The 24,986-nt window shown below is 42.6% G+C and overlaps 2 protein-coding genes and 1 non-coding gene across 4 annotated transcripts in view; 2 read left to right on the top strand and 1 right to left on the bottom strand.

Annotated features, from left to right (window-relative positions):
- Positions 1 to 456: 456 nt before the first annotated feature.
- On the bottom strand, positions 457 to 11,052 carry hint1 (histidine triad nucleotide binding protein 1). Its single transcript, XM_020458016.2, has 3 exons — positions 10,393 to 11,052; positions 1,727 to 1,831; positions 457 to 848 (listed from the first exon to the last, which is right to left on the bottom strand). Exons 1-3 carry the CDS (start codon positions 10,501 to 10,503, stop codon positions 684 to 686), a joined length of 381 nt encoding a protein of 126 aa, XP_020313605.1. The 5' UTR covers positions 10,504 to 11,052; the 3' UTR covers positions 457 to 683.
- LOC109868444 (uncharacterized) lies at positions 9,807 to 15,137 on the top strand. Of its 2 annotated transcripts, none has more exons than XR_004205002.1 (5): positions 9,807 to 9,859; positions 11,420 to 11,680; positions 12,707 to 12,777; positions 13,117 to 13,198; positions 13,414 to 15,137. It is a non-coding gene; the product is annotated as an uncharacterized LOC109868444 (transcript). The 2 variants fall into 2 exon arrangements; XR_004205003.1 differs by having other exon boundaries at positions 11,972 to 12,777.
- A 1,949-nt stretch (positions 15,138 to 17,086) lies between these two features.
- Positions 17,087 to 24,986, top strand: part of cdc42se2 (CDC42 small effector 2) — an 86,769-nt gene continuing 78,869 nt past the window's right edge. The window contains exon 1 of the mRNA XM_020457217.2: positions 17,087 to 17,549. The gene's annotated coding sequence lies outside the window, so the exon portion shown is untranslated. The remainder of the gene's footprint in view (positions 17,550 to 24,986) is intronic.

Raw genomic sequence — 24,986 nt, 5'->3', positions numbered from 1 at the left:
AACCGACAAGGTGCACGGTGAAGCCGACTAGTGATTCATACAATCGGGGCTAAGCAGCTCAAATTTGCACAAGAGAGAGGGATTACTCATGCATATTGTTCATTTTTTTGTGTGCGCACGTGCTGATAAGAGTCCAAACTTTCACAAAGGGAACAATGGAAACAGAAAAAGCCATACAATTAAAAAAAGCGAAATAAACTCATCGATTGGCAACTTCAAGTGCAGCGATAATTATTCCCCTCACGGCAACTGTAGGCAGGAGGGCTCACACAGCACAAACGGCAAAGTAGGCAGCGCCATGCTCGCTACACCAGTTAAATTCATGCAGGTTACAGTAGAGTGCATTTAAATTCCCATTCCATCATAAATAAATGGACATTCAGACAAGACCAGAATAAACTAAACATTTCCTGTCTCTGGGAGATTAAAGGAGAAGAAATGTCAATCACACTGTGGGGCTTGTGAAGTGCATTTATTTACCATTGATATATCATCACATTAGGTCTACGTGACAGACTGACAGTGAAATAAGTAGGTCTACGTGACAGACTGACAGTGAAATAAGTAGTTGGTCTACGTGACAGACTGACAGTGAAATAAGTTGCATCGGGACAGCATTGGACTATCTGGGGATAAAGAGATGACGGATGGTAGTCAGGCCGGTAGACGGTCTGTGTGGACAGTTAGCCGGGGGGCCAGCCCAACTGGCGTCCGCCCATCACGTGGATGTGGATGTGGTAGACGGACTGGCCACCGTCGGGCCCGTCGTTCAAGATCAGCCTGTAGCCCTTGGGCAGGCCGATCTGCTCGGCACACTTCTTGGCCACTATCATCATGTGGCCCAGGATCTATGACATCACAAAGAAAATTTTACTTTATTTTTTATTTATTTCATCTTTATTTAACTAGACAAGTCAGTTCAGAACAAATTCTTGTTTACAAGAATTCATACCAAAAGGCCTCCTGTGGGGACAGGTCTGGGATAAAAAAAAATATATATATATATATATGACAAAACACACATCACGACAAGAGACACACAACATAGCATGGCAGCAACACATGATAGACAAACCTTAAATGAAACAAAACAAGAATCATGACTATTTATTGCAAATCCTAAGCGCTGGAATCCCATTCGGGCCAAACGTTCTGAGAAATCACTGCTTAAACAATCTGCTTAAAAGAGACTAAAACTATCCATTAGCAACTATGGATATAAAGAAATATTTGGTAAAAACATTTTATAAAAATGTTAAAATCCTTAACTGATCATGACTCATAAAGCATTAAACATTGTAGAATTGATTAGGCTTTATGTTCCAACAGGTCTCCAATGTTCTTTACATCTGAAACATGAGCTGAATAATAACGTAGGCTACACCCATAACAGAACAAAATCCTTGAGTCATCGGGACGTTTTCTGGCAGGTTTCCAATAGGTAATGAGTTCCATCTGCTGGCCATTGATTGTCTACTACATTTGTCAACCAATCCATCCCTACAGAGCAACACTGCAAAGGGTTTTTAGTTCCGACTCAACACTAACACAACAGACAACTAATCAAGGTTTCAATGTTTAGATTGACCAGTTAAACCAGCTGTGTTAGTGCTGGGATGGAACAGAAGCTTACACACTGTAGCAGTGACACTCTGTAGTTTGTCACTGGTCTAGGTTATAGAACCGATGCAACTGAATGAATGAGTTGAGGTGGTGTCACACTTACAGCCGCATCACTGTCCTCTGCTTTTGACAGTTGCACAATTGGTTTTCTTGGGACAACCAAAAAATGAGTAGGGGCCTGTGGGGTAACATCATGGAAGGCTATGCACTGAAAACACACACGGAATAAAAGTTAATAGAAAATACATATTAGTTAACAGCTCTACAGTCGTGGACAAAAGTTGAGAATGACACAAATATTAATTTTCAAAGTCTGCTGCCTCTGTATGATGGCAATTTGCATATACTACAGAATGTTATGAAGAGTGATCAAATGAATTGCAGTTAATTGCAAAGTCCCTCTGACATGCAAATGGACTGAATCCCCCAAAAACATTTCCACTGCATTTCAGCCCTGCCACAAAAGGACCAGCTGACATCATGTCAGTGATTCTCTCGTTAACACAGGTGTGAGTGTTGACGAGGACAAGGCTGGAGATCAATCTGTCATGCTGATTGAGTTCAAATAACAGACTGGAAGCTTCAAAAGGTAATTGGTGCTTGGAATCATTGTTCTTCCTCTGTCAATCATGGTTACCTGCAAGGAAACACGTGCCGTCATCATTGCTTTGCACAAAAAGGGCTTCACTGGCAAGGATATTGCTGCCAGTAAGATTGCACCTAAATCAACTATTTATCGGATCAACAAGAACTTCAAGGAGAGCGGTTCAATTGTTGTGAAGAAGGCTTCAGGGCGCTCAAGAAAGTCCAGCAAGAGCCAGGACCGTCTCCTAAAGTTGATTCAGCTGCGGGATCGGGGTACCACCAGTACAGAGCTTGCTCAGGAATGGCAGCAGGCAAGTGTGAGTGCAACTGCACGCAGTTTTTTGGGAGGATGGCCTGGTGTCAAGAAGGGCAGCAAAGAAGCCACGTCTCTCCAGGAAAAACATTAGGGACAGACTGATATTCTGCAAAAGGTACAGGGATTGGACTGCTGAGGACTGGGGTAAAGACATTTTCTCTGATGAATCCACTTTCCGATTGTTTGGGGCATCTGGAAAAAAGCTTGTCCGGAGAAGACAAGGTGAGCTCTACCATCAGTCCTGTGTCATGCCAACAGTAAAGCATCCTGAGATCATGCATGTGTGGGGTTGCTTCTCAGCCAAGGGAGTGGGCTCACTCACAATTTTGTGTAAGAACACAGCCATGAATAAAGAATGGTACCAACACATCCTCCGAGAGCAACTTCTCCCAACCATCCAGGAACAGTTTGGTGACGAACAATGCCTTTTCCAGCATGATGGAGCATCTTGCCATAAGGAAAAAATAAGTGGCTCGGGGAACAAAACATCAATATTTTGGGTCCATGGCCAGGAAACTCCCCAGACCTTAATCCCATTGAGAACTTGTGGTCAATCCTCAAGGAGGCGGGTGGACAAACAAAAATCCACAAATTCTGACAAACTCCAAGCATTGATTATGCAAGAATGGGCTGCCATCAGTCAGGATGTGGCCCAGAAGTTAATTGACAGCATGCCAGGGCGGATTGCAGAGGTCTTGAAAAAGAAGGGGCAACACTGCAAATATTGACTCTTTGCATCAACTTCATGTAATTGTCAATAAAAGCCTTTGACACTTATGAAATGCTTGTAATTATACTTCAGTATTCCATAGTAACATCTGACAAAAATATCTAAAGACACTGAAGCAGCAAACTTTGTGGAAATTGATTTGTGTCATTCTCAACTTTTGAGACATTACTACAGACCCGGGTTCGATCCCGGGCTGTATCACAACCAGTCAAATCAAATCAAATGTATTTATATAGCCCTTCGTACATCAGCTGATATCTCAAAGTGCTGTATAGAAACTGAGCCTAAAACCCCAAACAGCAAGCAATGCAGGTGTAGAAGCACGGCCAGGAGTCCCATAGGACGGCGCATTGGCCGTGCTTCTACACCTGCATTGCTTGCTGTTTGGGGTTTTAGGCTGGGTTTCTGTACAGCACTTTGAGATATCAGCTGATGTACGAAGGGCTATATAAATAAATTTGATTTGATTGGCCTATTGCACTCTAGAGACTCCTTGTGGTGGGCCGGGTGCCTGCAGGCTGACCCCGGTTGCCAGTTGAACTGTGTTTCCACCGATACATTGGTGCGGCTGGCTTCCGGGTTAATCTGGCGGGTGTTAAGGAGCACGGTTAGGCGGGTTAAGTTTCTGAGAACGCATAACTCAACCTTCACTTCCCAACCCCGTTGAAGAGTTGCAGCGATGAGAAAAGATTGAATTTGGGAAGAAAAACAGGGTAAAATAAATGGAAAAAAAGACACCCTGTTGTTGTTCATGGTTTGGGGCGTCAGGTAGCCTAGTGGTTAGAGCGTTGGAATAGTAACCGAAAGGTTGCAAGATCAAATCCCCGAGCTGACAAGGTAAAAATCTGTCGTTCTGCCCCTAAACAAAGGCAGTTAACCCACTGTTCCTGAGATGTGAGGGATACAAGACTTCGCTCTCTCACACACACAGTGCACAGGTTTGCGTCACGCTGTTTAAAGCACGGTAACCAGGGCACCAAAATAGCAGAGAAGCTAAGCCTCGCGCTACAACAATCTTATGCACCATTTACACATCGGCAGACATTCCCTTTCAATGGAAGGAAAGCGAGAGAAGCAGAGTGGGCAGGGCGGGACTAAAGTTGGGGAAAGCGGAACTTTATTGAAATCCTCTGCGATATCGTGACTAGAGGTTGACCGATTAATCAGCATGGCCACCTGTTACGCGAGTGCAGCAAGGAGCCAGGGTAAGTTGCTAGCTAGCATTAAACTTATCTTATAAAAAACAAATCAATCTAGCTTGTCCTGCGTTGCATATAATCAATGCTGTGCCTGTTAATTTATCATCGACTCACAGCCTACTTTGCCAAACGGGGGATGATTTAACAAAAGCGCAATCGCGAAATAAAATCACAATCGTTGCACGGATGTACCTAACCATAAACATCCATGCCTTTCTTAAAATCAATACACAGAAGTATATATTTTTTAAACCTACATATTTAGTTAAAATAAATTCATGTTAGCAGGCAATATTAACTAGGGAAATTGTGTCACTTCTCTTGCGTTCGTTGTGAACTAATTCGCCAGAATTGTACATAATTATGACATAACATTGAAGTTTGTGCAATGTAACAGCAATATTTAGACTTAGGGTTGCCGCCCATTCAATAAAATACGGAACGGTTCCATATTTCACTGAAAGAATTAAAGTTTTGTTTTCGAAATGATAGTTTCCGGATTTGACCATATTAACGACCGTATTTCTGTGTTTATTATATTGTAATTAATTCTATGATTTGATATTTGAAAGAGCAGTCTGACTGAGCGGTGGTAGGCGGCAGCAGGCTCGTAAGCATTCATTCAAACTTTACTGCTTTTGCCAGCAGCTCTTAGCAATGCTTGATCACAGCGCTGTTTATGACTTCAAGCCTATCAACTCCTGAGATTAGGCTGGCAATACTAAAGTGCCTATTAGAACATCCAATAGTCACAGGTATATGAAATACAAATGGTAGAGAGAAATAGTCCTATAATAACTACAACCTAGAACTTCTTAACTGGGAATATTGAACCACCAGCTTTCCTATGTTCTGAGCAAGGAACTTAAACATTAGCTTTTTTTACATGGCACATATTGCACTTCTACTTTCTTCTCCAACACTGATCTCTTGGCTACATAGCTGATGCACGCTGGACTGTCCATTAATCACGGTACTCCATTCTGCTTGTTTGTTCTATCTGTTGGCCCCGTTGCCTAGTCTACGCCATTTTACCTGCTGTTGTTGTGCTAGCTGATTAGCTGTTGTCTCACCTACTGTTTTAGCTAGCTTTCCCAATTCAACACCTGTGATTACTGTATGCCTCGCTGTATGTCTCTCTCAAATGTCAATATGCCTTGTATACTGTTGTTCAGGTTAGTTATCATTGTTTTAGTTCACAATGGAGCCCCTAGTTCCACTCTTCACGCCCCTGATAACTCCTTTGTCCCACCTCCCACACATGCGGTGACCTCACCCATTACTACCAGCATGTCCAGAGATACAACCTCCCTCATCATCACCCAGTGCCTGGGCTTACCTCCGCTGTACCCGCACCCCACCATACCCCTGTCTGCGCATTATGCCCTGAATATATTCTACCATGCCCAGAAACCTGCTCCTCTTATTCTCTGTCCCCAACGCTCTAGGCGACCAGTTTTGATAGCCTTTAGCCGCACCCTCATACTACTCCTTCTGTTCCGCGGGTGATGTGGAGGTAAACCCAGGCCCTGCATGTCCCCAGGCACCCTCATTTGTTGACTTCTGTGATCGAAAAAGCCTTGGTTTCATGCATGTCAACATCAGAAGCCTCTCCCTAAGTTTGTTTTACTCACTGCTTTAGCACACTCTGCTAACCCTGATGTCCTTGCTGTGTCTGAATCCTGGCTCAGGAAGGCCACCAAAAATTCAGAGATTTCCATACCCAACTATAACATCTTCCGTCAAGATAGAACTGCCAAAGGGGGCGGAGTTGCAGTTTACTGCAGAGATAGCCTGCAAAGTAATGTCATACTTTCCAGGTCCATACCCAAACAGTTCGAACTACTAATTTTGAAAATTACTCTCTCCAGAAATAAGTCTCTCACGGTTGCCGCCTGCTACCGACCCCCCTCAGCTCCCAGCTGTGCCCTGGATACCATTTGTGAATTGATCGCCCCCCATCTAGCTTCAGAGTTTGTTCTGTTAGGTGACCTAAACTGGGATATGCTTAACACCTCGCCAGTCCTACAATCTAAGCTAGATGCCCTCAATCTCACACAAATCATCAAGGAACCCACCAGGTACAACCCTAACTCTGTAAACAAGGGCACCCTCATAGACGTCATCCTGACCAACTGGCCCTCCAAATACACCTCCGCTGTCTTCAACCAGGATCTCAGCGATCACTGCCTCATTGCCTGTATCCGCTACGGAGCCGCAGTCAAACGACCACCCCTCATCACTGTCAAACGCTCCCTAAAACACTTCTGTGAGCAGGCCTTTCTAATCGACCTGGCCCGGGTATCCTGGAAGGACATTGACCTCATCCCGTCAGTTGAGGATGCCTGGTCATTCTTTAAAAGTAACTTCCTCACCATTTTAGATAAGCATGCTCCGTTCAAAAAATGCAGAACTAAGAACAGATACAGCCCTTGGTTCACCCCAGACCTGACTGCCCTCGACCAGCACAAAAACATCCTGTGGCGGACTGCAATAGCATCGAATAGTCCCCGTGATATGCAACTGTTCAGGGAAGTCCGGAACCAATACACGCAGTCAGTCTGAAACTATCTGCCACCATTGTCGCAACCCCTATTACCAGCCTGTTCAACCCGATGCTACAGGAAGGCCATAAAGATCATCAAGGACATCAACCACCCGAGCCACTGCCTGTTCACCCCGCTATCATCCAGAAGGCGAGGTCAGTACAGGTGCATCAAAGCTGGGACCGAGAGACTGAAAAACAGCTTCTATCTCAAGGCCATCAGACTGTTAAACAGCCACCACTAACATTGAGTGGCTGCTGCCAACACACTGTCAATGACACTGACTCAACTCCAGCCACTTTAATAATGGGAATTGATGGGAAATTATGTAAATATATCACTAGCCACTTTAAACAATGCTACCTTATATAATGTTACTTACCCTACATTATTCATCTCATATGCATATACTGTACTCTATATCATCGACTGCATCCTTATGTAATACATGTATCACTAGCCACTTTAACTATGCCACTTTGTTTACATACTCATCTCATATGTTATACTGTACTCGATATCATCTACTGTATCTTGCCTATGCTGCTTTGTACCATCACTCATTCATATATCCTTATGTACATATTCCTTATCCCCTTACACTGTGTATAAGACAGTTTTTTTGGAATTGTTAGTTAGATTACTTGTTCGTTATTACTGCATTGTCGGAACTAGAAGCACAAGCATTTCGCTACACTCGCATTAACATCTGCTAACCATGTGTATGTGACAAATAAAATTTGATTTGATTTGATCTTTCATATCGTCTGAGATCCCCAAGGATTGGAAAGCTGCCGCAGTCATCCCCCTCTTCAAAGGGGGAGACACCCTGGACCCAAACTGTTACAGACCTATATCCATCCTGCCCTGCCTATCTAAGGTCTTCGAAAGCCAAGTCAACAAACAGGTCACTGACCATCTCGAATCCCACCGCACCTTCTCCGCTGTGCAATCTGGTTTCCGAGCCGGTCATGGGTGCACCTCAGCCACACTCAAGGTACTCAACGATATCATAACCGCCATCGATAAAAGACAGTACTGTGCAGCCGTCTTCATCGACCTTGCCAAGGCTTTCGACTCTGTCAATCACCATATTCTTATCGGCAGACTCAGGAGCCTCGGTTTTTCGGATGACTGCCTTGCCTGGTTCACCAATTACTTTGCAGACAGAGTTCAGTGCGTCAAATCGGAGGGCATGCTGTCTGGTCCTCTGGCAGTCTCTATGGGGGTGCCACAGGGTTCAATTCTCGGGCCGACTCTTTTCTCTGTGTATATCAATGATGTTGCTCTTGCTGCGGGCGATTCCCTGATCCACCTCTACGCAGACGACACCATTCTATATACCTTCGGCCCGTCTTTGGACACTGTGCTATCTAACCTCCAAACAAGCTTCAATGCCATACAACACTCCTTCCGTGGCCTCCAACTGCTCTTAAACGCTAGTAAAACCAAATGCATGCTTTTCAACCGGTCGCTGCCTGCACCCGCATGCCCGACTAGCATCACCACCCTGGATGGTTCCGACCTAGAATATGTGGACGTCTATAAGTACCTAGGTGTCTGGCTAGACTGCAAACTCTCCTTCCAGACTGATACCAAACATCTCCAATCGAAAATCAAATCAAGAGTCGGCTTTCTATTCCGCAACAAAGCCTCCTTCACTCACGCCGCCAAGCTTACCCTAGTAAAACTGACTATCCTACCGATCCTCGACTTCGGCGATGTCATCTACAAAATGGCTTCCAACACTCTACTCAGCAAACTGGATGCAGTCTATCACAGTGCCATCCGTTTCGTCACTAAAGCACCTTATACCACCCACCACTGCGACTTGTATGCTCTAGTCGGCTGGCCCTCGCTACATATTCGTCGCCAGACCCACTGGCTCCAGGTCATCTACAAGTCCATGCTAGGTAAAGCTCCGCCTTATCTCAGCTCACTGGTCACGATGGCAACACCCATCCGTAGCACGCGCTCCAGCAGGTGTATCTCACTGATCATCCCTAAAGCCAACACCTCATTTGGCCGCCTTTCGTTCCAGTACTCTGCTGCCTGTGACTGGAACGAATTGCAAAAATCGCTTAAGTTGGGAGACTTTTATCTCCCTCACCAACTTCAAACATCAGCTATCTGAGCAACTAACCGATCGCTGCAGCTGTACATAGTCTATTGGTAAATAGCCCACCCTTTTTCACCTACCTCATCCCCATACTGTTTTTATTTATTTACTTTTCTGCTCTTTTGCACACCAATATCTCTACCTGTACATGACCATCTGATCATTCATCACTCCAGTGTTAATCTGCAAAATTGTAATTATTTGCCTACCTCCTCATGCCTTTTGCACACATTGTATATAGACTCCCCCTTTGGTTTCTACTGTGTTATTGACTTGTTAATTGTTTACTCCATGTGTAACTCTTTGTTGTCTGCTCACACTGCTATGCTTTATCTTGGCCAGGTCGCAGTTGCAAATGAGAACTTGTTCTCAACTAGCCTACCTGGTTAAATAAGGGTGAAATAAAAAAATAAAAAATAAAAACCAAATTGAGCATGTTTCATTATTTATTTGAGACTAAATAGATTTTATTTATGTATTATATTAGGTTCAAATAAGTGTTCATTCAGTATTGTTGTAATTATTACAAAAAATATATACAAATCTGCAGGTCCTCCAATAATCGGTATCGGCTTTGAAAAAGAATTATCGGTCGCGCCTCTAATCGTGACGCAAGTAACCAATCAAAGCGCACCATAGCTTCCAACCCCTACTGGATTGGTTGTTCATGCGTAGCGCTACCTACCTTGCTTGCTAGCTAACTTGTTAGCACTCACATGAGGGAGAAGCTAGCGTGGCTAGGTGAGTGCTGCTTGTATAGTGTAAATGGCTGGTAAATTGTTGTGGAAATTCCCCATTATGCTTTTCAATTTCTGCATCTACGTCATATAGCTGAGTCTACCTTTAAGTCCTGCGACAGACAGACGGGCGTTTAAAAAAAAAACTATGGTACCAAAACCAAAAAGATTATACATTTTTAGCATCTCCAATCTGAAGTAAAAGAATGAGTTGAAAATGCAAGCTTGTGTAATTTAGCAGTAACACGTTGTCCACAATAGGGACATTTGCGATATTTAAAATATGTTAAAAGTAATTAAATATTTTAGTAAACGTAGCACACTCACATTTTTACAACAATGACATACATTTCTGAACGTTTGACAGTTTACTTACAGCCAGTTAACTACCCCACTTGCATTTGTGGGTAATAACGGATTCATTGACAACTGGTGTGTCGCTAGCTAGGTGGCTTAACCGTACCATACTGTGTGGTTAACTATATTAATGGTGTTTGCATGAAAATAAGCATATCAATACAAATTATGAATTCATACCTGATCATCTTCGAATAATATTTTTGCAGGAATCTCTTTGCGAATGATTTTGCCGAAGATTGTATCACCGCCGGGCTGGGCAACCTGAGCTTTTGCTATCTCATCCGCCATGGCGTTAGACGTTGGTCTTTGTAGTACGCATGCGCTTGAACCTCTGCCTCAAAGGTTAAAGTTTATGGGCTCTGCAGAACGCCAAAACTTGCACACAACGATTGTTTAAAAATATTGAATGTAATTTTTGGATTGTCTGTATCACTGAGGTATAATAAGAACGTGCTGTATCATCGAAGACAGTACAGTATGGAGACAGGCTAAAACTGCTTATACAATAGAAGTCATGGTCAAGTTGACAAGCAAAAATCATGCGTATAAACACGTCATCGGGCTCTCGCGCCACACTGCGCACGTGCAGGCCGTCAAATCAAAGGTACACCTTCGATATAAAGTTGCTTTTGACAAAAATTAAAACGTGTCAGTCTCATGAAGTTGGAGTAATAACAAGTTCGGATAGTTAAGGAATTGGCTCAAATCTAGTTGAGCCTTTAGCTTTCGAGAAAATTAACAACTAATGAAGAATGTTTTACTTCTCTCATTTACTTCTCCCCAAACCCTCCGCTTGGTCGGCTTCGCAAGCGTTCCCGAAAGTCTCGCGATGTTGCGCCTCTGGGTTTAGAAACTCTGTGGTATCAGCACTTCATACAGTAAACACGGTGGGCGCGGAAGCAAGGGTGTTTACTGTATGAAGAATCTAACTAATCTTCGCAACTAATCTAACTGCACTGTCCAATTTACAGTAGCTGTGTGAAAGAATTCCATGCTATTGTTTGAGGAGAGTGCACAGTTATGAACTTGAAAATGTATTAATAAACCAATTAGGCACATTTGGGCAGTCTTGATACAACATTTTTGTTGTCACGGCCTTATTGTATATCACGGTGGTGTATGAACGAATGGGTTATAGAGCAAACAACACAATTATCACAACATAGGTTGTAATATGGCTTTTTTGCTGGCTTGGCTTCCCCAGTGATTTTACCCACGCACCGCTGCTGCTCCAACAAGGTCAACGGGAAGGATCCGTCATTGAAGTTGGAACTCCCACCCAGTTGACCACGTGAAAATGGATGGAAGCCCTCAATGGCGCTGCCCATACAAGTTCGGCCTTTTGGCCACTAGAGGTCTCTATCATTCTTCATGATCCAATACGCTCTCTAATGCTGCATCGTGCCTGTATTGCTTGCTGTCGAGTCGGTTCAATTGTAAAGTCAAGATGGCTTCTCGTTTGAAGGTGATTGTTAAAACGTTAAGATTTTGACATGTTTTTGTATTATATATTGCTTCCAGAGCTTTTGGTTTTTATACGACTGAAAACAATTTAAAAATAGTCATTTTTGTTCATCTGGATAGCCGTATAAGATAAACCAGCTCACATGTTTTAGCATTTGAGCTAGCTAGTAAACTAGCCTAGCTAGTCCTAGGCTTGGCCATCTTGAAGGCAATGAATAATTGTTTGTAGTGTTATTGTAGTGCAATAGAGATTGTTGTATGATAAAGGTTATTTCATCGTTTCTTTACATAGGTCCTCAGAGTGTTCAAAGCACTGCACAGAACAAGAATGGAGTTGTTCAAAGAAGATACCAGAGCATTGACAGGTAGTTAGTTGGCTATTATCAAATGAGTTGCTAGATAGTAGACAGTTTATTATTTTTAATAAGTGGAATCAGTTGTGTAGTACTAAATATATGGTAATGTTACGCATTACAAAACATTAAGAACACCTGCTCTTTCCATGACAGACTGATCCAGGTGAATCCAGGTGAAAGCTATGATCTCTTATTGATGTCACTTAATCCACTTCAATCATTGTAGATGAAGGGGATGATACAGGTTAAAGAAGGATTTTTTAAAAGCCTTGAGACAATTGAGAGACGGAGTGTGAATGTGTGCCATTCAGAGGGTGAATGGGCAAGACAAAATATTTAAGTGCCTTTGAACGGGGTATGGTAATAGGTGCCAGGCGCACCGGATTGTGTTAAGAACTGCAACGCTGCTGCATAGTATGGTTCAATCAAACCACATGTCAACAAACTCTGTCCGTGCATTTGTGACATATTGAACAAAATCGTTGCATTGTCATGCAAAATGTCAAAGTAGCTGCAGCAAAATCTAGCATTTTACACGGCAAATATCACCAAAATCAATTTGAAATCCTGGAGGGATTGACTATATACGATATGTGTAGTAGCAATGACTGTAACAGCTGTTTGACCTGACTAGCTTTTAAAAATATTTTTTAAATGTTCAACCCCCTAAGCTGCAAGACGAAAGATAAATGAGGAATTCAGGAAAAACAAAAATGAGACTTCCGAGGAAAACATCAGTCAGGTATAGTAGGCTTTGCATTCATTCATCAGGAAAGGGGATTCTTATCGATGATATGAGCTAGCACTCTTGGTTCAAAGCTTAGTCTACATATCCAGCATACATATTGATAACTGGTATGTGGTATTGTTAAACATACACTTGTTTAACAGTTTTTCCTAGCCACCGTGCTTCTACATCTGCATTGCTTGCTGTTTTGGGGTTTTAGGCTGGGTTACTGTACAGCACTTTGTGACATCGGCTGATGTAAAAAGGGCTTTATAAATACATTTGATTGATTGATGTGTCTAGAGACTGAGCACAATAGAGAGATTGTTCAATATTTCCACTGTATTTTTCCAGATGATTAAAATGGCCGCTGGTGTGGAAGTGTTTCTTCGCCAAGATGTCGTACAAGCCGAGCATGTAGCTGAAGATAGGATTCGTAAGTTATTTTCTTTTTAAACAATCAAGTCTAATACATCAAGAAAAGGAAGAAAAAAAATTGCTATATTTAGTTTGCCACGTTGGGTAATGAGAAACACAACAATTACAGCAGTAATATATAAGAACGATATGAATAGGGGTTTAGGCTATGCCCACAGGGGTTTGTTTTTCGCATTTAGCTTCCAGTGTTTCCTGTGTCTTTTCATTTCACAGAACTCCGACCTAGAGAGAGCCTTCTTCTGGAAAACGTACCGTACTGCGATACACCTAGGAAAAGGTCTTCTTCCAACAATGCACCAAAACAAAGTTGTAACGATGCACCAATTACACGATGTGAATGACCAACAATAACAGCTGAAGACTTTATTTCTTACTCCTCTGGATTAATTTTTGTGTAATTTATAGAACATACAGTATGTAATTTTATGGTGTGTGTGGGGGGGGTGTGTGTTAAGAGTTTGTCATACAAATGTGGAAGCTGTAGATTTGGCTTTGAAAGGTCAAAGGTGAAATTCATTGTAAATTCAATGCATATTATTTTGTTTGCTGCTATATATGTTGGTTTATTGTTGAATGACTGTTATTTTTATTTATTTTATTTTACCTTTATTTATTCAGGCAAGTCAGTTAAGAACACATTCTTATTTTCAATGACGGCCTGGGAACAGTGGGTTAACTGCCTGTTCAGGGGCAGAACGACAGATTTGTACCTTGTCAGCTCGGGGGTTTGAACTCGCAACCTTCCGGTTACTAGTCCAACGCTCTAACCACTAGGCTACGCTGCCGCCCCAGTTATGCCATAACTGAGTTGTGTTGTATGACTTTGAGAACAGTACCAGATTTCGTATCGTAATACTCGATACCAAAAAGATACCAAGGGAAAAACAGAAGGTGTATTATCCATTAGTCACGGAGTGGCACTTGATCCAGACAATTTTTTTGAGTTCAGTATCATTACATTTGAATTGTTATATATTTTTTTTATGTATACATTAATTAATCAACTACACATACGAACAATGTGACTTTGCTAAAAAAAAATCTAACTACATAACAATGTATTTGAGTGGTCAATCTAGTCTTTTGATAATCTGAGTAAATCAAAATGTAGCCTAGGCCTATTTACAATACAGATTAATGCATATTCAATAGAAGTGTGTGCATGCATTGAGTTATTGAGCTTGTTTTGGCTGATTTCATGGAAAACAATCGGTTTCCCTTCAATTTGGGACTTGTTTTATTGTACTGATCAACATTTTATAAAATTAGATATTTCTTCTTCTATACAAGTGCGCGCGCTAAAACCATTTTAGATCATTCCATTGGTCGTTAAGTGAATTCTCTACCTACCCGGGGCACCGTGCCATGAAAAAAGGAACTCCACCACTCAGGTTCGGGGATCGAGCAAAGATGATCTTAACTGGGAGAGACGTGACGAATAATGATTCGGATGACTATAGGCTTTGAAGTCAGCTATATTTTGAGTTATGGTTTGCAAGCAAGGTGCGAATTACACCTTGATATCTTGAACATTTTTTACGGGCCTGGAAATGAATTATCTTTTGATGTGGCATGAATAGTTCCAGTTCACGTACCAGTTATCAATATGTATGCTGGATATGCAGACTAAGCTTTGAACTAAGAGCGCTAGTTTACGTCATCAAACTAATGGACATTGTTGCGGTGTTCGCATTATTCATGCGTGTTAACGTCTGTACACGTCTGTGATCCTCTCAATCAGTAGACGACGCCAGTGACCACAGGTTATGCTGCTTGCATAATAAGTGGGAAACTCGGAAAATACTTGTAAACTGGAAGAAAAGAATTGTGTGCGTTCACGTGTTTTGAACTCGTTGATAACACAGATTAGTTCATGGCAAACAAGCTGCAACAACCATCAAATAAAAGTACAGATATCATCCTCGTAAACAAATGAATAGATTGTATTTTATCGTGTTTTTTTTGTGGCATTTTAACTGCCGAAAATGCTGTTATCAAGGTATGTGACGTCAAAGTTCAGAATGTGGGAGAAGAAGTGGAGAAGTCGGAGCTCAGAGATGATAGACGAATGTCCCACAGGTGGGGGGAGCATTCAAGTGGATTTTCCCCCCAGCTTTTTTGGGTTAATGTGTGTGCCAATACTGTACCCATATGGCTGTTTCCCAGACACAGAATAAGCCTAGATCTACAGTTCTACAAGGGCTATAAAATAACCCTAAAGTAGATGCCTTTTCATTATTACACTTAAAATAGAGAAGGACTACTAAAACACACAGAAGCGGGTGGAGGAGGGTAGGAAGACGGCGGAAACGGATGTTCTGTTTGAAGCAGATGATACTTGGAGTGGAGATGAGAGAGGAATTGGATTACAAAAATAAACAAGACAAATTAAGTGGTAGTGGAATCTAGTAAATCCGATCCTTGTTCTGATTCTTTTGGGGTCGGAGTGAGGGTTTTGGATCAATGGAGTTACCTGGGAGATCCATTTTGAAGTCTATGAAAATCGTGGATAAGATGAGGTGGCGTCGGTGAGAGTAATGAGAAGTGGTCTTATTTTGGTTTTCTGTGCATCTGTGGAACAGAAGGGAGTGTGCTCTGCGCCTCAGGAAGATGTCGGATTGGAATGTGTTGTGTGTGGATCTTCAAAGCAGTGTGCCTATCAAGGGGGTAATGTTATGCTCTACAAGCAAATGCAAGGGAAATAGATTAAGAATTGGATCAAGTGGTTGGTGCACACCGACTGACCCGCATGGTGTATGGAGTGAGGAAACCCACTCTATCCGTTCTGTTGGTTTTTGAAGAAGAGTTTCTCCCTTCTCACGTAGTATTTGGGTTTTGTGAAATACCCTGCAAGAGCCTACATGCCCAAACCTCATGCAGTGTGATACATGTCAATGATTTGGTCATGTGTCAAGTGTATGTAGACGGGAGGAGTATCGTATACCGGCTGAGCCTAAATGTTACAATTGTGGCGGCGAACATGCGCCTCAATTTACTGAAGTGTCCTGTCAGGGTGGAGGAGACAAGAATAAGGGCTGTCCAGAATGCCTGCTCTCTGGAGGCTGGGTGAGAAGAGAGCAATAATGGTAGTATAAGGAGACACCAGTGATTATTCTTTGTCGACAGAGCGATCCTGACATGTTTTCATGTTAAAGAAGGTGGACTCTGTAGCGTTTATTGCATTGATTATCAACTGTACAGCGCAAACAGAGAAATCTGGGAAAATAGGCATCGTTGTGAGTGTGTCTATGTTTTTGGGGTGATTTTACAGCAGAGGTATTACAAGAAATCCTGTCGATTAATACTCTGTCCTCACAGGTTCCTGAGCCTGTTCCGGATGTGATTTGAACTGTGACCTAAGGAGTGGGATTTTTTTAAATTCCCGCAATGGAATATTTTTATTTCACTACCCAGTACAGTAGGTGGCAGCAACACGCCAGTGGGTTGTAGTCTGCCATTTAACCTCGAAGAAGAAGAAAACACAGAGAACGTAATCAAGAGTTTCTAAACCAAGAGGCACAACATCGCGTGACTTCTGGGAACGCTTTGCAAAATAGACCAAACAGACCAGTACGGCGTTTGGGATTTGAGAATTCAATGAGAGAAAGTGCAACAGTATTCCTTATTTGTTTATTTTCTCGAAATCTAAATGCACAACCTAGATTCAAGCCAATGTCGTAAGCAGATGAATATATTATTACTCCAACCTCGTAAGATTGACAAACTGAGACGTTTTCATTTTCGTCAAAAACAACTTTATTTCCAAGGGGTGCCTTTGATTGGACGACCTGCACATGCGCAGTTCGTCGAGAGACGACTTGTTTAGACCCGGTGACGTGTTTCTACGCATGCGCTAAGCTAGCCAATTTCGCTATGGAAATCGCCTACTAGTGTGATCGGGGACTGGATAAGCAGTTTTCATACTGTACTGTCTTTGATGTAATGCATTTAGAACTACAGTGCCTGTGCATTTGTCAGGAGTGGAACTGCTATTGACTACTACAATGTAGCACTAGGGGGCGCTGTTTGGGCGTACAATATTTTTCCTAGAGATTTCCAGTGGGAGTGTTCTTATGTCAACCCCTCTCCCGCCTGATACCGACGGATTTCTCCCTATTCAATTCGGATAGTGTGTAGCTAGTAGTAGTAAGAAGGTTATGTTCATGGTTTTTAACTTAAAATCTTCAAAACATCGCCCGTGAAAACGGCAGGCATCGGTACCGGTTTTATTCTGCGAATAAATCACTGCACGCTCGCGGAGGTTCCTTTGCACAGGTGAAACAACCATTTTCCGCATTGGTGGAGGATTGCATTGGGATATCATCAGCTGAACGGGTCGATTGATATTGGTAAGATTGCGGTTCGTTCTACCTTGATGAAAGCTTATCCAACGTTAGTTCTAGGATATATGCCTTAAGAATATAGCATTGTTCATGATTTGGGAGTGGAAGGGAAAAGCATTGAATGACCCAGTGTTATTTGAAATCATTTATTCCTCATCTGAATTCGTGCTGTCAAGGAAATGACTCACTGAATGCTGAAAGCTGAAAGCGTACAAAAAGTAAACCAGTACTAGAGCAAGCTATTCAGTTGCGGTGAACACCTGCAATTTTGGCGTCCTTACTAGTAAGCTACTTATTCCTGTGTATCTGTTGTAGACTAACTAGCTAGCTCACTAATGTGTACACCATGGTATCTAGCTAACATATTATAACAGGCTAATGTGATGCTCCATTAGCCGTTACAGGATAGGTACTGTTTGGTGTAGCACAGATCATTTAATTTGAGGATACTACTGTCTTCGTTCTCGATTCGGACAAACATGTATAATCTAAAATGTATGTGTCCAGTTGCAGGTGGTTCATTTGAATTTATAAAATACAAATTTTGTTAAAAAATAATTGTTTTGCGCCATAAAGTAATCTAACAATGTGTACACCACCATCTTGTCTATTTCAAATATTCTCTCAATGATCGAGACCGGTGTGCAGCACTTTGGGATGGACCCACCTGTCTCCATCAATGAGAGAAGATTTGAAATGGACAACATGGTGGCGTACACATTGTTGGATTACTTTATGTTCATGGAGCAAAACATGTATTTTAATAACGGTGTATTTTCTAAATTCAAACGAACCACCTGCAACAGGACACATACATTTTAGAAGGTACATATTTGGCCGAATCGAAAACGAAGATAGTCTCGCCAGGTTAAGGCTGGTTGAAAATGATCTGTTCTGCTCCAAAAAGTAGAGATGCCTTTCCTGTAATGGCTATTGAAGCGTCACATTAGCCCATTACATTCTGCTAGCGGTTTTGACAGGTGGCTCTTTAATCTGAACACCAATTTACATACATGGTACATATGGCTAAATACATTTTACATGGTGCTATAGCATATGGACAGCAGTATGATCAAATATAGCTATTGTTTTATCTCAACAATAGTCGGTGTCAGGGAATTTTCTGCTTGCAACTAATGGATGATGCAATCCGTTTTCGATTACAAACTGAAAATTCAGAATGCTGGAGTGGATTCTGTGATTCCACCTGTTCCAAGGATGATGACGGCCAGTCTTGTAACTATACAGTAAGCCTACATTATGGGACAATAGTTTGTGATCTATGCAAATATTTCACGAGCGAAACAAAGCATTTTTATTTTATTTGACACAAAATGTTGTGGTTAGGTGACAGAAATACAATGAGTCATTGCACCTCTTATAGTCACCACAATGGAACCATTCTGTAGAAACTGTAGCCTATAATCCCTCTCTACCTTCAATTATGCTGGTAGGGTAGGGCATAATTGGTTCCTACTTTAGCTACCCTCCCTACAACAGGCTAGTGTAGGCCTACACATGGGAGTCAAAGGGCAGGCAAACTGCCAAATTGTGCTTGACTGGTACTGTGAGAACTTGCCTACATGAAACACCACTGAGGTATTAGGTGGAAATTAGTGATGGAAGGACATTTAAAACTGGCACACTCAAGAATTTAGAACATGGGATTTAGATCTGTTTTTTTTTTATGGATCAGAAAGGGGCTTAGGCGGTGGGTGTGGCAATAGATGCGGTCGACCTATCATGGCACCTGAATTTTACAGCTCCCCCATCTTGGCGGTGTAGAGAAATGTATGGAGCTCAGAGAATTTAGCCGTTTTAATGCCAATTTTATGCATCTTTCTATGGCGAATGCTGTGTTCTTTTGCTCAAACAATCAATACAGCTAAATCAATACAGCTAAATAGCCACCCTTTGCCTTGATGACAGCTTTGCACACTTTTGTCATTCTCTCAACCAGCTTCACCTGGAATACTTTTCCAATAGTCTTGAAGGAGTTCCCAAATATACTGAGCACTTGTTGGCTGCTTTTCCTTCAATCTGCAGTCCAACTCATGGGGCGGCAGGTAGCCTCGTGGTTAGAGCGTTGTGCAAGTAACCGAAATGTTGCTAGATCGAATCCTCGAGCTCACAAGGTAAAAATCTGTCGTTCTGCCCCTGAACAAGGCAGTTAACCCACAGTTCCTAGGCTGTCATTGTAAATAAGAATTTGTTCATAACTGACTTGCCTAGTTAAATAAAGGTTCAATTTAAAAAAATGGATCCCAAACCATCTCAATTAGGTTGAGATCGTGTGATTGTGGAGGCCAAGTCATCTGATGCAGCACTCCATCACTCTCCTTGGTCAAATAGCCTTTACACAGCCTGGAGGTGTTGGGTCATTGTCCTGTTGAAAACAAATGCTAGTCCCACTAGCAAACCAGATGGGATGGCTTAACCAGCATTCTGCAGCGATTGTGTGCCTTTAATTCTAAATAAATCACAGTGTCACCAGCAAAGCACCATCACACCTCCATGCTTCATGATGCGAACCACACGTGCGGAGATCATTCGTTCATCTACTCTGTGTCTCACAAAGACATGGTGGTTGGAACCAAAAATCTCAAATTTGAACTCATCAGACCAATTGACAAATTTCTTCCTGTCTAATGTCCATTGCTCGTGTTTCTTGGCCCAAGCAAGTCTCTTCTTATTATTGGTGTCCTTTAGTAGTGGTGTCTTTGCAGAAATTCGACCATGAAGGCCTGAGTCTCCTCTGAACAGTTGATGTTTAAATGTGTCTGTTACTTGAACTCTGTGAAGCATTTATTTGGGCAGCAATCTTAGGCACAGTTAACTCTAATGAACTTATCCTCTATATCATAAGTAACTCTGGGTCTTCCTTTCCTGTGGCGGTCCTCATTAGAGCCAGTTTCATCATAGCACTTGAGGGTTTTTGCGACTACACTTGAAGAAACTTTCAAAGTTCTTAATTTTCTGCGTTGACTGACGCTCATGTCAAAGTATTGATGGACTGTCGTGTCTCTTTGCTTATTTGAGCTGTTCTTGCCATAATATGGACTTGGTCTTTTACCAAATAGGGTTATCTTCTGTATATCACCCCTACCTTGTCACAACACAACTGATTGACTCAAACACATTAAGAAGGAAAGAAATTCCACAAATGAACTCTACTTTTGACTGGTACTGTGTGTGTGTGATATATATATATATATATCTCACACACAGTTGAAGTCGGAAGTTTACATACACCTTAGCCAAATACATTTAAACTCCGTTTTTCACAATTCCTGACATTTAATCCAAGTAAAAATTCCCTGTTTTAGGTCAGTTACGATCACCACTTTATTTTAAGAATGTGAAATGTCAGAATAATAGAGAGAGAAGGATTTTTTAAATAATCTTTTATTTCTTTCATCACATTCCCAGTGGGTCAGAAGTTTACATACTCAATTAGTATTTGTTAGCATTGCCTTTTAAATTGTTGAACTTTGGGTCAAACGTTTTGGGTAGCCTTCCACAAGCTTCCCACAATGAGTTGGGTGAATTTTGTCCCATTCCTCCTGACAGAGCTGGTGTAACTGAGTCAGGTTTGTAAGGCCTCCTTGCTCGCATACACATTTTTTTTTTCTACCTCTTCAGTGGCCACAATCTCAATAGTGAGATCACTGTATGTCCTCCGGGGGAGGGCAGGTTCTAGGTGAGACAGTGACTTGAACAGACAGGGACTCGAACCTTTGACCCAGTGCAGTAAATATATGAAGGTAGTCCTGTACATTAGGGGGGTATCTGGGGTTCATGTCCTCTCTAATGGCAGCCTTGACATCTCTAGTGATGGTGCTGTCTTCCTCACCTGGTTCCATGGATTGTAGAATCCTTGTTTTCAGAGGTAGGATCATGGACACAGACGGTGCAGTTTCAGTGCTCAATAGGGTTGTAACCGTTTTGAGGGGTTTGAGGACCTCCTCTGTCACTTTCACGTCATCAGACAAGATGATGATGTCTTTGTTTTTTCAGAGTTCCATCTTGTTGTGACATCGTGTATGAGCTTGTGGGTCGGTAGCTGTTACACTTCCTGCTTGGTCTTAAGCACATGAGCGGCTGTTGTGCTCCGGTGGAAAAAGGAAACCACCTCCCTGGTCCTCCCAAGGAGGTGGTCCATCTGGTTCACTGAGGTTCCCCTTTAGGATGCTAGATTGATCACATGTGCAAAGCAAGCTATCTGTGGCCCCAGTCCAGCCTCTATCACTGCATTTACTTGGTTCTTGGCATTATCTGTGGTGGTTGGGATATTGCTATTGGGCCTCTCTAGCTTCCACTCTGCTACTGCTCATAGCAGTACCTGCGGCAGATTTGTGCCTGTGTGACTATGAGGAGGGCGTGTCTGTAGTAGAGGTCGACCGATTATGATTTTTCAACACCGATACCGATTATTGGAGGACCAAAAAAAGCAGATTCCAATTAATCGGCCGATATCTTTATTTTATTTGTAGTAATTTATTTATAATGACAATTACAACAATACTGAATGAACACTTATTTGAACTTAATATAATACATCAATAAAATCAATTTAGCCTCAAATAAATAATGAAACGTGTTCAATTTGGTTTAAATAATGCAAAAAAAAGTGTTGGAGAAGAAAGTAAAAGTGCAATATGTGCCATGTAAGAAAGCTAACGTTTCAGTTCCTTGCTCAGAGCATGAGAACATATGAAAGCTGGTGGTTCCTTTTAGTGAGCAGTCAGTCGCATAGCTTCCTGTTACCCTGGAGGTCCACTCCTCTGTGGAGTAGTGAGCAGTCACGTAGCTTTCTGTTACCCTGGAGGTCCACTCCTCTGTGGTGTAGTGAGCAGTCACGTAACTTTCCGTTAACCTGGAGGTCCAGCCGTCTGTGGTGAGGGCAACAGAGGATGCCTTTGATAATTCGTAGACAATTTTGATATTTTCCTGTTCATAAAGATCTGGATCGATCTTCATACTGAAGTGGGTGCGCCAAGGGATTTCGTAGCGTGGCTCATGCACTTTCACCATATTTTTAAACCCTTTTTTTTCCACTACAGAGTATGGCCTCATGTCTGCAGTGATAAACATCCCAATAGATTTGGTGATGACTTCAGCCCTGTCTGATTCTGCAGCAAAGGGCTGCTTAAATGTTGTCTCTTGGCTGAGCTGGCTCCTGTCACTGACACACCAGGGTGATGAGGCTTTAAAAATGTGTGGCCACGCTCGATGTATTTCCATGATTCTGTGGCTCAATGCCTACACACCGTAATGGTGCTGTCCACCAACCTCCTTCTGTCATCATATTTGTCAGGGAAGCCAAAATGCTCCCCTACATGAGACTTAAATAAAGTGGGAGGCTTTTCCAGGTAGTCAGCTCCTCCGCTAGCCGTGGCTGTCACTGCTCTTTTCTTCTTCTTTGCTTTTTACAACGCAAGCATCCAGGATTGATTCAACATGCCCCATTCAGGTGAACAGTACACACAACTGCTTTTAAAAAATTCAATACAAAAAAAAGAATCAAGTCAACCTTCAGAGTAAAACACAGCACGCATCGGTCTTGTCCTTATCTTTTCACTGCAACTCTGCATCGGGATTTAGGGAATTATTACTTTTAAAAAGTAACCGCGGCAGTAAAACTGCATTTCACACTGTGATGGTTCACATGCGTGTCGACCCGTGGTGGGTGATCCGTACGGATCAACTACGCTCTGTTACACCACGACCCCATATCATATTTATCCTGCAATGCTGTGTTGTCGAATCTTGTTTCTCAGCTCTCTCTCAATCAGCTGTGGTCCACAACACACACACACACAAACCCCTCGCCAGCCCCTCTTGTTTCAAGCATTGTGTTTATCGAAGACCCTCGGCTCTGTTTTTCTTTGGGATTCTTTTGAGCCAGACACTGGCACTCCTAAGGTGAATCAGAGGAATCGGGCTAAAGTCATTTATTGGTTGGTTGTGTACGTGGCAGATCCCTCAGGGTTCGCTGATCCCAATGGGTGAGGGTACACGTAGGCCTACCCTCGCTCCTGGTGCACGTAGGCCCGCCCTCGCTCCTGGTGCACGTAGGCCCGCCCTCGCTCCTGGTGCACGTAGGCCCGCCCTCGCTCCTGGTGCACGTAGGCCCGCCTTCGCTCCTGGTACACGTAGGCCCGCCCTCGCTCCTGGTAGGCCTACTCTCACTGGATGCCCCTATGACAACCAGGACACTAATCAGACCAGGGTTGGCCTGGCTGCCCTGAACTGTGCAGTGCTTACCCCCTGACCTGTTAGAATGTTTTACATAGCCTATACCCATTTGATTCTTAAAGAATATAACTTGTAAATACCTCATGTTCTCAGTTCAGGTTCTGCGTCCTCCGAAAAACGCGACCCAGCCAAGCCTGGAAGCCTGGCTTCTTAACCCAGAAGCCAGCTGCCATAATGTGTCAGAGGAAACAACATCGTCCAGCTGGCGACCAAAGTCAGCTTGCAGGCGCCCGGCCTGCCACAAGTTGCTAGAAGGACAAGGAAATCACGGCTGGCCAAACCCTCCCCTAAACCGGATGACGCTGGGCCAATTGTGCGCCGCCTCATGGGTCTCCCGGTCACAGCCGGCTGCATGACAGCCTGGGATCGAACCTGGATCTGTAGTGACACTGCGATGCAGTGCTTTAGACTTTTGTGCCACTCGGGAGGCCAAATAAAGTAAATGTAAACAAACACTGTATATAGTCTGAAAACATGGTTAAAACTATATTTTTGATAGTCATTCCTTGCATCCATAGCTAATTTTGAGTGGTTACATTTCTCTAGGCCCAGCCCTCAGCTTAAAAAAAAACAAGAGGTGAGGTGACCACTTTATTGTTTCAATGAAGGATTCTAGCTTTTAACGAGTAGGCTAATATATTAATAAATAAATGAAGGTAGCCTTGGAGTCAGAGGCGAGCCAGCAACTGGAGGGTTGCCAGGTCAAGTCCCGGGAAAAATCTATCAGTGAGCTGGCAACCGGAGGGCTACTACCATTATCAAATTCTAGATGCCATTGCCTGCCATTGTGTCCTTGAGCAGGGAACTTAACTCCCCACAACAAGGGCACCCAACGTGGCAGCCCTCTGCCCCTCCAAAACTTGTCTATGTATGTGTGTCTTTTGGAGGGATTGGGTTAAAAGTGGAAGTGACATTTCGGTTGGACCTTGACCAACAAAGTGATCATAATCTATTAAATGTTATTTTGGCTTTGTAGAAAAACATTTACCCCCAATGGACCATTTTATAATTTCTTCTCATGACGACGCCTGCTCTTGTTGGAGTTTCATTTAAAAAAAATTCTGTCAGAATAAAGGTTGGAGTGGTTAATGAATAACATTCTCTTGTAGTTTCTTTCCTCTCTGAGTACTTTGAGAAAAGCGGTGTAAAACCTACATTTGTCATGTCAATGGTGGGAACTCTTTA

This window comes from Oncorhynchus kisutch, linkage group LG23, assembly GCF_002021735.2.
Source record: "Oncorhynchus kisutch isolate 150728-3 linkage group LG23, Okis_V2, whole genome shotgun sequence".
In the NCBI taxonomy this organism is placed as follows: Eukaryota; Metazoa; Chordata; class Actinopteri; order Salmoniformes; family Salmonidae; genus Oncorhynchus; species Oncorhynchus kisutch.
The sequence above is the reverse complement of the archived record's forward strand: the minus strand, read 5'-3'. Positions and strand labels throughout refer to the sequence as shown.